At 42.4% G+C, this 15,100-nt stretch overlaps 1 protein-coding gene across 2 annotated transcripts in view; it reads left to right on the top strand.

Annotated features, from left to right (window-relative positions):
• Positions 1–12,863, top strand: part of COLQ (collagen like tail subunit of asymmetric acetylcholinesterase) — a 180,888-nt gene extending 168,025 nt beyond the window's left edge. For both annotated transcript variants that reach the window (XM_077268851.1, XM_077268850.1), the window contains exons 15-16: positions 5,134–5,236; positions 11,103–12,863. In XM_077268851.1, the coding sequence (XP_077124966.1) occupies positions 5,134–5,236; positions 11,103–11,172 (173 nt within the window). In that variant the 3' untranslated portion in view covers positions 11,173–12,863. The remainder of the gene's footprint in view (positions 1–5,133; positions 5,237–11,102) is intronic.
• Positions 12,864–15,100: the final 2,237 nt, after the last annotated feature.

Here is a 15,100-nt window from a genome sequence, read left to right as displayed (position 1 = left end):
CCCAATCATCTAGAGCTACAGAAAGATTCAAAGTCCTATGCTTGTTTGTACTTTTCTTCTGATGTTGTCGGTGCATGATCTCTGCCTGCAACCAATCAATTGACACATGGAGACATGTTGGTTGCACACTGCAGCCTCTGATTGTCTGAAATGGTTATGTGCTAACAATGCTGGAATAAGAGATGAGATCGGAGAGGGACCAATCAAATCATCAGGATGGTGGAGTGGCGGAGAATCCATAAGTGTGTATATGCTATTTTTTTTCACTGCATGCATGGGCCACATATAGGTTAAAAAGGAAGTGATGAAATTCTTGTCTAAAATACATAAAAAATACCCAACATTGAAATTGCAAGACCAAGAAGGAAAAGTCATGGAGTTATGGAAATCAATGGATGGATAGACACATTAATGATATGTAAATGATGCAAAATGGACACAAAATTTTCAAAACATCTCAATGTATTCAGTATCTGAGGCATGCATAGAAATATACACTCTTACACGCCTTGGTTGCTGTCAATGAGCTCAATGGAACACCTGTAGATGGTAATCTGGCTCATAACCCAATATTATGCAAGCATCTTCTGATTATTGATGTAGATATTGTTTGATGCCTTAGGCTTGGTATGTGACATCCAATTTCACATGCAAAATAGAATTGATGATTTGTGGGACTAATGGTACAACCATTTCTTAAAAGTGTCCCAGGAGCTGTTTCTCAACACATCAGTCACCATGTTGTTTATGCTACTGTGAGTAGACATTATGGCCTACATGCACTACAATGGTTTGCAACTTATTCAGACTTGTGTCTCATCAAGTTCATCTGGGCTGCCATTGGTTGGCAACTGCAAAGGGAGCTGCCATCAGCAGATCTTAACGATTTATGTGTCCAAATGCATTCAGTGTGGTGGAACATGTCTCAGACAGCCAATAATAACCTGATTAATGGCATGTGATGGTGTGTAAGTGCATGTATTTCTGAACATGGTGCTCATACTTGATGCTGAATAAATCAAAAGGTTTTGAAAATGTTGTTTCCGTTTTTCTATAATTTCCATATCTTTAACATGTCTGTCCATCCTGTGATTTATATCATTCCATGACTTTTCATTGTTGAGCAGTTTATATTAGATGGTGTATATCAGTGCCTGTTAAAGAGTGAAACCCCTTAGTTACTGGTGAGGTTCCTCTGAGGAGGCAGTTTTGATGATAATTACTATGAGCTGTATCTTTGACCTCGCCAATTTCTGGTTTGGGCTTCTTTTATAATGTTTTTGTATTTTCAGGAGACAAAGGAGAGGTAAGTTAAACAAATTTTTTAGGGTTTTTTTGGACTTGAACCACAGCTGGTAAAGCAAATGCAACACATTGCTTTGGCCATGTAAAAAAAAAAGTTTTGCGAAACTATTATGTATAATAATTTGAAATAATCGAGTTGATTCTAAATGAATTGGATATTTGATTTGTACAAATTTTGCTGGATTCATGTTAGCTGGAACAGGGTTAATAAACAGTACATTATCGTACTCACTGAGCACCTCACCTGTTCCTGCTACCACAGCTTCTCAGCGGCTCTCCTCTAGCTTCCTTAGGGCTTTGCTGTACTCAAGTGCCAGTCTCCTCTTCGCTGTTGGTGAAACAGTCCCATGGCATGGTGCACATCATGATGTTACAATGTGCATCAAGGACTAGCCAAAATCGAAAGGGCGTTGCTGGCACCAGTGAAGAGTAAAGCAGAGACCACGCCGCAATGGAGGATCGGATACAGAATCAAAGATAGGTGAAGGGTAGGAGTGTATGACAAATTATTGTTTTTTAACACCTTCGTGGCCCATTACCTTATTATACTTTGTGAGGCCGGTTTCACACGTCAGTGCCTCCGGTACGTTTGGTGACAGTTTTCTCACGTACCGGAGACACTGATACACGTAGTCCCATTCAAATGATTGGGTCTATGCAGATGTCAGCATGTTTTGACAGACCGTGTGTCTGTGTGCAAAACATGCAGACATGTCCATTTTTACCTGGACACACGGCCCGCCAAACGTCCCGCACACGTGCACTCAGAGAACAGTGTACACTGTCCTCCGTGCGCACGGATGGCCGCAGGGGAAGCACCGCTACTGTAAGCCCCTGTTCCCCTGCGTGTGGTGCTGAACCTGGCTTTCATCCATTGTCTCCTGCTGTGCCAGCTGATTTTCCCACACTGAAGAGTTCATTTTAGTTCAGGCCACGTGGCTTCGGTGACGTCACCGCTATTCACCAAAGCTCTGCTCCCAGCATTTCATTCATTCACCAGTAGTTTACAGCCAGGAGCAGTCGCATTAGCAGCGCTCCCGGTTGTAAACTGTAAATTCCCCTAGATATGGATTACTGAGTGGGACTGGTATGGTATATTGTTGGTTTATTTTTTTAAACTTTTTTTCCAGGAGATCGAGGGCTTTGCTTGGAATGGCAGAGTAATAAAGATGGAAAAAATGTGTATATTGTTTTATTTCATTAAAAGACTTTTTTCTAACTGTGTGGTGTGTTTGATTAACCCTTTAACAACTATAGGATTAGTAAAGGATAGGTGTCTTATTGACAACTCTCCATTACTAACCCGGCTTAATGTCACCTTAACATTAACCCCTCATTACCCCACTTGCCAACACTACAGGGCAAGTGGATAGAACTGGGCAAAGCTCCAGAATTGGCGCATCTAATAGATGCGCCTTTTCTGGGCAGCTGCGGGCTGCTTTTTTAAGGCTGGGGGCCCCATATCCATGGCCCCCCCCTTACCAGCCTGAGAATAGCAGCCTGCACCTGTGAGTTTTGCCAGGTTGGTTGTATAACTATGTTAGTTGTGTAACTATAGGGGGGACCCCACATCGAGTTTTTCTTTCATTCATTCTCCTCTGCTCGCGCTGCTGCCCGCCGAGCAGGGGAGAACGGATGACAGCCGGCTTCAGCTCCACAAGCAGGGGAACAGCGCTTACTGTAGCGCTGCTTCCCGGCGGCCATCCGTGTGGTCTTGATGCAGCACACGGGCGGCACACGGGTGGCACACGTTTGCCACATGTGTGCCACACGGATATATCACACGGACATCTCCGGTACCGTCTTTACCGGTACCGGAAATATCAGGACGTGTGAAACCGGCATGATAGGAAGATCTCAGAGAACAATTAACATTTTTATGTCATTTGGGCTTATTTGATTCAAATCAATTAAATTTGATGCAAATTGAATTTCCCAGCCAAATTTGAGTGATCATTTGAATTATGGTAGTTAAATTCAGCTCCCATAGGAGTGCCATTTCTACATGGCATTATTCATATTTATAGGTGATGTATTGGTAATTCTACTTTAATAATGTATTTTTGTAGCAAGTGCTAAGAATAGCATTAATCTATAGATTGCATGTCCTTACATTCAGATCCCACTAATACATAGTAATGAGATGTTTCTGTAATTGTTTGCTTGGTGAATTTATGGATATTAAAAATATTAAGGTTTGGAGTCATTCTTGCCTTCTATGTTCTACTTTACAGAAAGTCCACCATTAGGGTTGAGCGACTTTTGCTTTTTTAGGGTCGAGTTGGGTTTTGTGAAACCCGACCTTCTCGAAAGTCGGATCGCGTGAAATCGTCCGATTCTACTGTAAAGTCGGGTTCCGGACCGGAACACGAAACCCAATGCAAGTCAATGTGTATTTTATATTCTCTCTCTCTCTCTCCCCTCCGTGCAAAGCATGTGTTGTTTGACTGCGGAAATCACTGCAGCCCAAACGGTAATATGGCTCTATGACGCTGGCCGGAACCTATGTCATCACGCTGCCCACACTCCTTAATTGGCTGAAAAAATGGTGGGGAAGGCGTCATACAAAACGCGACTTTGGAGCCAAGATCGCCGACCACGTGGTCGATCCCACGCTGGAGTCGGGTCGGGTTTCACGAAACCCGACTTTGCCAAAAGTCGGCGACTTTTGAAAATTAACGATCCGTTTCGCTCAACCCTATCCACCATATGAGACATGGTGGTACCGAGAGACAGAACCCTCAGCCATGTTTAGTCATGAACTTTAGTTAATGCTAATAGATAAAGCCTGAGTGGAGTGATTATTGCTAAAATAAAGCTCTTAGAACAACTTTGCAATGATATCAGCCTTAACAAAACCATGAATAACCAGCTGTATGATATCGGTGTCACCAAGGAAATTATATACGTATGACATTTGCAAAAGACACTGTCCCTCAGCGTGATATATTACTGCAATCACATGTAAGTGTCACTGCAGAGACTCTTGGCTTATAACGTACTCTGAACTTTATACATCCACTCTCAAATTTTGTTCATACAGTAGAAATTCTTCATTGACTTTGATAATTGATTTAAGTTTGTTTGATCCAGCAATCAACTATCTATCAGGTCTGGCGGTTCCTCATCTGACACCAGTGACACAAGGGAATCATAAGTAAATGGTGATCATTTTAGGATTAGCGATAAGTGGTACTGTAGATATCTTGCAGCTCATTATCCATCTTGTTCTTTTGAAGCTAAAAGTGCATTTTAATGATTACTGCCATGAAAAAATAAAGTTTCCTATATGTTAGCAAATCAGAGAGCAGAGAGCGGCCATTGCATATCACACTGGTAAATTCCCATTGCATTTAATATGAGCTCTGTTGGCAGATTATCATACAGATCAGTGTCCGACCCATAGTTCTTAACAGATTGTTTACTTGTAAGAAAAACATGGATTTTTCTAGAATAAGTCATCGGATCACAGATATCAAGGTATCTTTATATTCATCTTCCTATGACCTACATGACCATATAGATGGATTCGGAGGGTTTATCCTACTGACAGATTCCTTTTAAAGCAATAAGCGATTTGTTGGACTTGTACGGTATTTTTCTTACAGAAAAATGGACTTTTTTTTGTTAGATGACCATATTTGAAAATATAACTTTAAGAAATGCAGCCATAATGGTATAAATTAACTTCTCGGAAACTAACAGTAATATGGCTGCACTTCTGGATGTAACTTTAGCGATTTTTTGTCAATTGAGGGTTCATACTACAGATCTTGAACAATCTGCTGATAATACGAGTAGTGATGATAATGTGTTTCTTCTTCCTAGAATGTAAACGTGCGTACTGCGGGGATGGCTATCGGCAGGAAGGGGTGGAGGAATGCGATGGTAAAGACTTTGGCTACCAAGCATGCAGAACTTATCTCCCAGGGTATGTAGAACCAAACTTCCACATGTTGTGTCCACAAATTGTGCAACCATAAAGATTTGCACAGCTTGCTGTCTCATGTCTGTTTCAGAGCTTTGATTTTGCTGTAAAAAAACAAACTGCCAAATCACAATCAAGTTGCAGTCCTATGTGATTTGAATTGATGTCTATGGCAAAAGAATTCTGTTTGACTTGAGACAAGCCTCTTAGAGTCCCGACTTTATGATCTCTATGTTCTGCTAATCTGGATTGATGCTTTAGACGTCGCACTGATTTTACCCATCATCAGATGCTTAAATATATTTCTAAAGGTGCTATTGACATGAAATTATCATGAGATGTCAGTAACAACCCATCCAATCCACAGAGGAAAAATTAAAACCATAGATGTCCATAAATTAAGTTATGTGTAATAATGAGAAATTACACAGGGAATAATTAGTGAACACGTTTACTGACATATAATTAATACTTTGTACAAAAGCCTTTGTTGGTGCTGATAGCTTCCAGACACTTCCTGTTTGGACAAATTAGTTGCATGCATTGCTCAGGTATGAATATTGGCCCATTCTTCCACTCAAACACTCTTCAAATCCTGAAGGTCCCATGGGCTCCTTCTATGAACTCTGAACATTAGTTCCTTCCATATATTTTTGATTGGATTCAGGTCAGGTTATTGGCTGGGCCATTCTAGCAGCTTTATTTTCTTTTTCTGAAACTACCCTAATTGAAAGTTTCCTTAGGTGTGTGTTTGAGATCATTATCTTGCTGAAATGTACACCCTCATTTCATCTTCATTATTCTGGTCAATGGCAGTAGATTTTTATCAAGAACATATCAGTTCCTTTTGTCCATTCATCCTTCCTTCAATGATATGAAGTTTGCCAGTGCTGTATGCTGGAAAACAGCCCCTCACCATGATGATCCCACCTCCAAGCATCACTGTTCGTATGGTATTTTTGGTTTGACATGCAGTGCCCTTTGGCTTCCAAACATGGTGTGTATTATGGCATCCAAAGAGTTCAATTTTGGTCTCATCTGACCAGACTATATTCGCCCAGTATTTCACAGGCTTGTCTAAAGGTTGTTGAGCAAACTTTAAACACCCTTGAAAATGCTTTTTGTTCAGCAATGGAGTCTTGCATGGTGAGCGTGCGCACACGCCATGGAGGTTGAGTGCATTACTCATAGTTTTCTTTGAAACAATTGTACCTGCTTATTCCAGGTTTTTCTGTAGCTCTTTGGCTCTTGGACAACTCTTCTGATCTTTTAACTCCTCTATCTGAAATATTGCTGGGAGCACCTGGTTATGGCTGGTTATGGTAAACTGATGTTCTTTCCACTTCCGGATTATGTCCCAAACAGTGCTCACTGGAATCTTCAGTAGTTTACAAATTCCTCTGTAATCAATTCCATCAGTATGTTTTGCAACAATAAGGTTGTAAGGGTCTTCAGACAGTTCACTGGTTTTACCCATCATCAGATTCTTGTGTGGCATCTTGGTAATGAGCCACCATTTTATAGGCCATCAGTTGAGCCAGATGTTATTCGTTTTCACTAAGTGGCAGGATTGCTTTCTAATTACTGGTAGATTTGAGCTAGTTCCAGGACTTAGCATGGCTTTTTGCACCTCTTTTTCTTCATGTGTTCAATACTTTTTCCCTGGGCAATTTCTCATTTTTAAATATAACTTAATTTATGGACATCTATGGGTTGAAGGTCAGAGAGGTCTCCTTGTAGCTTTCACCTAAGGCATGAAAATGGAAATGTTAGAATCAGAAATAAAACAAATTTATTGACTAAAATTGGGCACCTAAAGAGGCCAGCTCAGACAGAGGTGTATCTAGCTCTTCCTGCACTCGGGGCAAAGGATCAGTTTGGCGCCCCTTCCCCCCTCAGATTTCTTCCCCCTATAATGTCCTGATTTCTGCCCCCATCCCCTCCCTTCCTGGGTGCAGTTGCATGTGGTGGAGAAATCTGGGGAACACAGTAGTATACAGCACTGCCCACATAGTAGTATACAGCACAGCCCGCTTAGTAGTATATAGCACAGCCTGCATAGTAGTATACAGCACCGCCCACACAGTAGTATACAGCACCGCCCAGACAATAGTATACAGCACAGCCCACATAGCAGTATTCAGCACTGCCCACATAGTAGTATACAGCACAGCCCAAACAGTAGTATACAGCACTGTCCACATAGTAGTATATAGCACAGCCCGCATAGTAGTATACAGCACTGCCCACATAGTAGTATATAGCACAGCCCACACAGTAGTATACAGCACTGCCGACATAGTAGTATATAGCACAGCCCGCATAGTAGTATACAGCACCACCTACATAGTAGTATACAGCACTGCCCACATAGTATATAGCACAGCCCACACAGTAGTATAGAGCACTGCCCACATAGTAGTATACAGCACAGCCCACATAGTAGTATATAGCACAGCCCACGCAGTAGTATACAGCACTGCCCACACAGTAGTATATAGCACAGCCCACACAGTGGTATATAGCACTGCCCACATAGTAGTATATAGCACAGCCTGCATAGTAGTATACAGCACTGCCCACATAGTAGTATATAGCACAGCCCACACAGTAGTATATAGCACTGCCCACATAGTAGTATACAGCACTGCCCACACAGTAGTATATAGCACAGCCCACACAGTAGTATACAGCACTGCCCACATAGTAGTATATAACACAGCCTGCATAGTAGTATACAGCACTGCCCACATAGTAGTATATAACACAGCCCACACAGTAGTATATAGCACTGCCCACATAGTAGTATACAGCACAGCACACATAGTAGTATATAGCACAGCCCACACAGTAGCATACAGCACAGCCCACACAGTAGTATACAGCACTGCCCACACAGTAGTATATAGCACAGCCCTCACAGTAGTATACAGCACCGCCCACATAGTAGTATATAGCACAGCCCGCATAGTAGTATACAGCACCGCCCACATAGTAGTATATAGCACAGCCCACACAGTAGTATATAGCACCGCCCACACGGTAGTATATAGCACAGCCCACACAGTAGTATATAGCACAGCCCGCATAGTAGTATACAGCACTGCCCACATAGTAGTATATAGCACAGCCCACACAGTAGTATATAGCACAGCCTACACAGTAGTATATAGCACAGCCCGCATAGTAGTATACAGCACCGCCCACATAGTAGTATATAGCACTGCCCACATAGTAGTATATAGCACAGCCAACACAGTAGTATATAGCACAGCCCACACAGTAGTTAGTATATAGCACAGCCCGCATAATAATATACAGCACCGCCCACATAGTATACAGCACTGCCCACATAGTAGTATATAGCACAGCCCACACAGTAGTATATAGCACTGTCCACACAGTAGTATACAGCACAGCCCACATAGTAGTATATAGCACAGCCCACACAGTAGTATACAGCACTGCCCACACAGTAGTATATAGCACAGCCCACACAGTGGTATACAGCACTGCCCACACAGTAGTATATAGCACAGCCCACACAGTGGTATACAGCACTGCCCACACAGTAGTATACAGCACTGCCCACACAGTAGTATATAGCACAGCCCACACAGTAGTATACAGCACTGCCCACACAGTAGTGTACAGCACTGCCCACACAGTAGTATACAGCACTGCCCACATAGTAGTATATAGCACAGCCCGCATAGTAGTATGCAGCACTGCCCACATAGTACTATTCAGCACAGCCCGCATCTCTCCTTCTGGCAGTTCGTTGTCTTCAGATCCAGCCTCCATTACCCAGCCGTCTGGAGCTGGAGCACTTACCACAAACCGCAAGGCTGCCTGTGAAGAGCCGGCGAGTGACGTCAGCAGCGTGATTATGTGACCTGATCACGCTGCTGGCGCTTCACTGATGCGGAAGTGCCGGCGGCGGTCAGGGCATAGATCAAGGGTACTAGCGTCTGAAGATGCTAGTACATCCTTGGGAACCGACGAGCATCACTTTCTCTGAGCCGGCTGTCAATTTGACAGCCGGCTCAGAGAACGGAAGAATCTCAGTGTGGGGGCGGCAGAATTCCGCCAACTGGGAGTCTCCTCCTTGGACCGTCGCATCAGGCGGCCTGCTGGCGCCCCCCTGTCGGCTGCGCCTGGGGCACATGCCCCGGCTGCCCCCCCCCTGGATATGCCACTGAGCTCAGAAACAACATTTAGGCCAAGTTCACACGTTGCGGAAACTGCAGCAATTTACAATACCAGTAAATGGGTTTTTCAAAATCCTATTCACCCATAACGGAAAAAAAATTAACACTAAAGTGAAAGTGTGGTGCAGATTTCAAATCTGCAACATGCCAATTCTTATGTGGATGTTAATTGCGAATTTCACCCTATTTGATGGTTAGTAATGGAGTAGGGTGAAATCCACAACAATGTATCACATGTTGACTTTGTGGATTAGTGATCAAATCTACAATGGAAATGTTCTGCAACGTGTAAGTATGGCCTTATGGAGCGCCCGCTAGGACCGTGGGGTACTCCGAACCAGGCCGGTTCTTAAAGGGATGTGTCACGGCACCAGTGACCCGGTCCGTGGAATCAATGGTGCGATATAAATAAATTTAAAGGGAATGAATAGAAGTGGAAATAAAGTCTAATGTAGTAGTGTTCGTGACGCCACCTGTGGTACTCGGCCAGAGATGGCCGACGCTGCTTAAAGGGGTCCACTGGGGATGATGGTATTGCAGCAGTGGTGGTATGGCTTCCCACAGGTAGAGCTTAGTCCCCAGGGCTCCCGGTGCAGTTGGTAAGGTTGATAGATGGTGAAGTGCAGGAAAGAATTGGAGGACACAAGGGTGCAGTCTCTTTACCTTTTACTGATGACATTCAGGTACACAGATTACAGGTGGTCTTTGGAATCCGGTCAGCCTCCAAGCGATTCGGAGTCCTCCTAGCCAGGTGGGGTTGGAAGCCTTCCTTACTGCGCTGTATTCTCAGTCCCTTGCTGCCTCAGGCTTCACACAGGTTCCTCTCTCAATCTGTCCTCTTAGATGGACACTATCCGCATGGCAGGCAACTCAAGCCTTTTTACAAGTGTCCCTTCTCGTGGTGACTCCGGGCTCTAATCTGCTGCTGTGTCTTTGGGTGTAATTGTGGCCAGGAGACTTGGAATCTCCTGCCCGCCGGTTTCTGCTGTGGGGCATACAGTTCCCTCACAACCTTGGACTTCCGGCCTCTGGTTTCTTGTGCTTGAACCTGGAGGGAGCCCAGTCGCAGCTCCACTCCAGTTTCTCTCTCCTCCTGTGCTCCTTCTCCCCTCAATGTCTCCTACAGACTTACTGCTAACTCCTCCTCCAGCCAGAATATCTAAGGAAGCTCCCCTCAAACCGGGTCTAGAGCTCCCCCTTCTGGCTTGGAGTCAGAACAGTGTTGTATGTATGTGTTACCTGTTAAGGGGATCCTTCTCGCTTCCAGGCATGGCATCACCCTCCCCGTGAGGAAGGCAATACCACTGTGACAACCGGATTCCTGGGGTGTCACACTTACGTATGTATAGGATAGGTGATAAATGTACAAGTGCTGGGGGGGCTGGATGCTGAGACCCCTACTGATGCCCTGTGTGAATGTAGCAATAGCAGGTGTGTAAATGAACCGTGGTCACACACGCTCAATATTTCGATAGGTGATAAATGTTGTTTATGAGGCATTGGCAAGCTTTGTGGCTTATGGTATCAGGCAGTATCAGACACCCACAGTTCAGAAGGCAGTATAGTCAGTGTACTGAACCACAGCAGAGGCAGGACAACTATAGCATATCCAGTACTGAGCCATATCTGATTTTTTTTTTCTTTTCCCTTTTCAATAGATCGTATGGACAACTACGATGCACAACTTATTGCTACATTGACTCTACACAATGTCGATATTTCACATGAGAAAGAAATGGAAAGATAGATTGATTCACGGTGTCACCCATACGTCAGGTGCTATCGTACAAGAAATTCAACGAGACTGAGCAAAACGCTAAACTTAAAGCCTGAGTGAAGGAATGATCTGCTGCTGATTGCTTCTTAAGAATCGTTACAATTATGTTTGACTGGAAGAAATTGGACCACTGCATCCTGTCTTAATAGGCCATGCCAAACAATACTCGCCAGCAAAGCTTGTTCACAGGAAAATCACTTATAGGACAAACTGCTGGGACAGCAAATTTCACTCTTTGGGAATATTTTGTTAATAAGACAACATTACCTCGACTTGGCACTGTTATATGTGGAAAATGTGGAAATCAAACTTTTTTAGGTGTTTTTTTTTCTGCCAACTGCAATTATGAAAACCAAACCTACTCTGATTTGTCTTGTTTTCAAAGAACACTATCCTCTTAATAAGAATAATAATAATGTGAAAATGGACCGTACTGTATGGACTTTGTCAATTAGATTTGTAGAAAAAGAAAAGATGGGGCTCCTTTTTATCGTGCACATTGAAATCGAGAAGACGAAGAATGAAATTACTGGGAAGGAAAGCTGCATGGAGCCGAGAATCAGGGCCTTGCCGTTTCATGTGGTCAAGTTGGACAAAAACGTTGTAGACCAAAGACTGAGTTTTGTGATGCAAAACCGTGCTGATGTTAGCAGTTTCTTAACCCATATCATAGAACTAGAGGGAAACATTACATATATAGGGGGATTAGCAGAGAAATTAGAAATGTTAAATCTTAGGCAATGAAATAATTTCAATTATTTAGGTGAATGAAATATTTTATAACTAGTTGTATGTATATAAGTAATAGTACCCAGCAAATAATTCTATCTGTCCTCTTGCATACAATTATTGCAGATATCTGACAATATGAATTAGTAAATTGATATCAGTATAGGGGTTGTCAAGGGTTTGATTTAGAAAAATAGGGTTTACTTTCTTTTGAAAAATAGCGGCACTCTTCCCCATGGTTTGCATCCGGTGTTGCAGCAAAAGACTGTGACAATGAGCGGCTCTGTTTCTGGAAAGATATTAGACACTATTTTTTTAATCCCTGGTAACTGCTTTATATTTCTCCTTTTTAATCACCCTCCATTTTTATATGTTTTGCTGTTCCACTCTTTCATTTTTTTTACACATTACTTTTGCCAATGTACTAGTCACACGTTCTGTAGTGTTGTCATAGCTTAGTGTCGGATGTTCAGTCGTGGTTCCATGTCTGTTTGGCAGGTTCCAAATATCCCTGTATTGTGCATATGCTGTGTAATTGCTATTTGTGTAAATGTGCCTGTTAAGTGAACATTTATTTATACAATATTACAAGGTTTTGACTTGACTGAAGAGCTCTGGACTGTTATATGTAGACTTTCCAACTAATTTTAAAATCCCTTCCTGATCTTACCACAAATGAATCAGTTTACAGACACTTACGTTGAAAAATTTGTAATAGGTGAAGAACTGAAGTGCATGTGTTTACTTATTTGGTGACAGCATCTAAACAAAAAATCAAAAAGTAATGAAATGCAAAGGAAATGCATTAATATATGTAGTGTTTGTATGCATTATGTCTTTGTATCAACTGGAATCTTCTTTACCTGCATGCCCTTGACCTTGGAACTCCCCAATAAAATAAAACATGCTGCTGTATCCGGTCTCATTTGTGGGTAATACTTACCATGTAATACAACCACCATCATAAATATCTGAGCCAGATAAATGGCCTGACCCCTTCAATTTCCTATTTGGTATGATCATTTTTTTACCCCATTGTATACATTTAAAGGCTGTACTTTTTCTCAACTATAACAACTCACTGATTTTGAAATTAAGAATATTATATTTGTGAATTCACTCAACTCTTTACCATCTATTTCTATTTTTTTTATCATATATATTATTATTATTTTACATACCAACATGAATTTGATCCATTCATGTATTCCTTTTTCAAATATTTGAACGATTTTCTTCAATTTAGGCATTACCCACACAAATTGAATACTTGAGTATTTAGGTGTGTATTTAGGTTTCCACCTAGGGTAGTTGTATCTCAGACCAAGTTTAAGAAAGCCATAAAAAAATCTTTGGCACACTAATGGCAGTAATGTTTAAACAAAATGATTTATTTCTCAATTGCAGAAATTTCCAATGTTTTGCTCCTTTACGGCCTTTTTCCAATACTATCTGCATAGTGATAACAGAGAACAAAGAAATGTTTCAACAAAATGAAATGAACATCAAAACTTTTGAAAATCATAATCTCAAGAAACAACAAAGAAAAAGCGAAGGTCATACAAACGGGGATCACCACACAGTGGATTTAGCAAAAATGAACAAAGCCTTTATTAATGTATATTAACAAACATGAAACATGCATAAGAAAAGCACACACAATTTGTTAAAAACAATTAAAAAGGTAACATACTTGTTCCTTCTAAACACAGCCCATAAAAAGGCTTACACCTGCGCCAGGAAAAACAGGCCAATACCCTATAAAGGGGTGCCTATATGGACACCACTGTACATGCACAAAAATTAACAGGGCAAACCCATAGATGAATCTCTAGAGGTGGACAGAATAAAAAGCAGTCCTACCAAAGCATAACGTAATGCAGTTTACACTCCCAATGCTCCTATCAATACAACCAATAGCACTCCCCCTAGTACCGGAATGACCCTAATAGGCGTACACAGGAGTAATGCTCTTAATTCACATCACCAAATAAGGCTAAATGTGAATAAGAGTACTGGGCGCCCCATATAATGCCGTTCATATACAATACCATGAACCAATACCCAGCCGTGCATGGCCTGATCACATGAGCGCAGGTGAAGCGGAGACCCGATGCGTATCGCCACACTAAGGTGGCTTCATCAGGGGTAACCACCGCTGTGCATGTTTTACCTTATATACAAGTTCCATGATTCTCCCAGTCGCAGCTGTGTGCGGACTGAAGCGTGTAAAGTTCAATGAATCACTTCCTGGTTTGCAGATGACTGCGCAGGCGTAAAAAATGCCTGTCTCACACAGAGTTGCCATAGTAGCGCTGCATATACAAACGGAGCGGCGCCTGTGCATTAAGAGATGGAAACGCCAGAGCATAGTGAGTGAATCACTTCCAAGTTTGAATGCAACCGCACAGGTGCTAAAAATGTCTCCCACACCCTGAGATGTCATAGTACGCTATAGATCAAGAGGAGGAAAAAGGAGGCGGTGCCTATACATACAAGTGAGACGCTGAAGCTAGATTGTCCGGGATATCGCTACACCGATCAATAGTATATTGCCCGGTGTTAACAATGCTGTCCTTTTTTATGTGATGGATAAGGTGGGTGATATTGGTTTCACCGTGTTTACCATATTATGGGACAATCTAGCTTCAGCGTCTCACTTGTATGTATAGGCGCTATGTACTGTGTACTATGTGTACTATGCGTACTATGACATCTCAGGGTGTGGGAGACATTTTTAGCACCTGCGCGGTTGCATTCAAACTTGGAAGTGATTCACTCACTATGCTCTGGCGTTTCCATCTCTTAATGCGCAGGCGCTGCTCCGTTTGTATATGCAGCGCTACTATGACAACTCTGTGTGAGACAGGCATTTTTTACGCCTGCGCAGTCATCTGCAAACCAGGAAGTGATTCATTGAACTTTACACGCTTCAGTCCGCACACAGCTGCGACTGGGAGAATAATGGAACTTGTATATAAGGTAAAACATGCACAGCGGTGGTTACCCCTGATGAAGCCACCTTAATGTGGCGATACGCGTCGGGTCTCCGCTTCACCTGCGCTCATGTGATCAGGCCATGCACGGCTGGGTATTGGTTCATGGTATTGTATATGAACGGCATTATATGGGGCGCCCTGTACTCTTATT

Source organism: Ranitomeya variabilis, chromosome 6 (genome assembly GCF_051348905.1).
Source record: "Ranitomeya variabilis isolate aRanVar5 chromosome 6, aRanVar5.hap1, whole genome shotgun sequence".
Classification (NCBI taxonomy): domain Eukaryota; kingdom Metazoa; phylum Chordata; class Amphibia; order Anura; family Dendrobatidae; genus Ranitomeya; species Ranitomeya variabilis.
The sequence above is the reverse complement of the archived record's forward strand: the minus strand, read 5'-3'. Positions and strand labels throughout refer to the sequence as shown.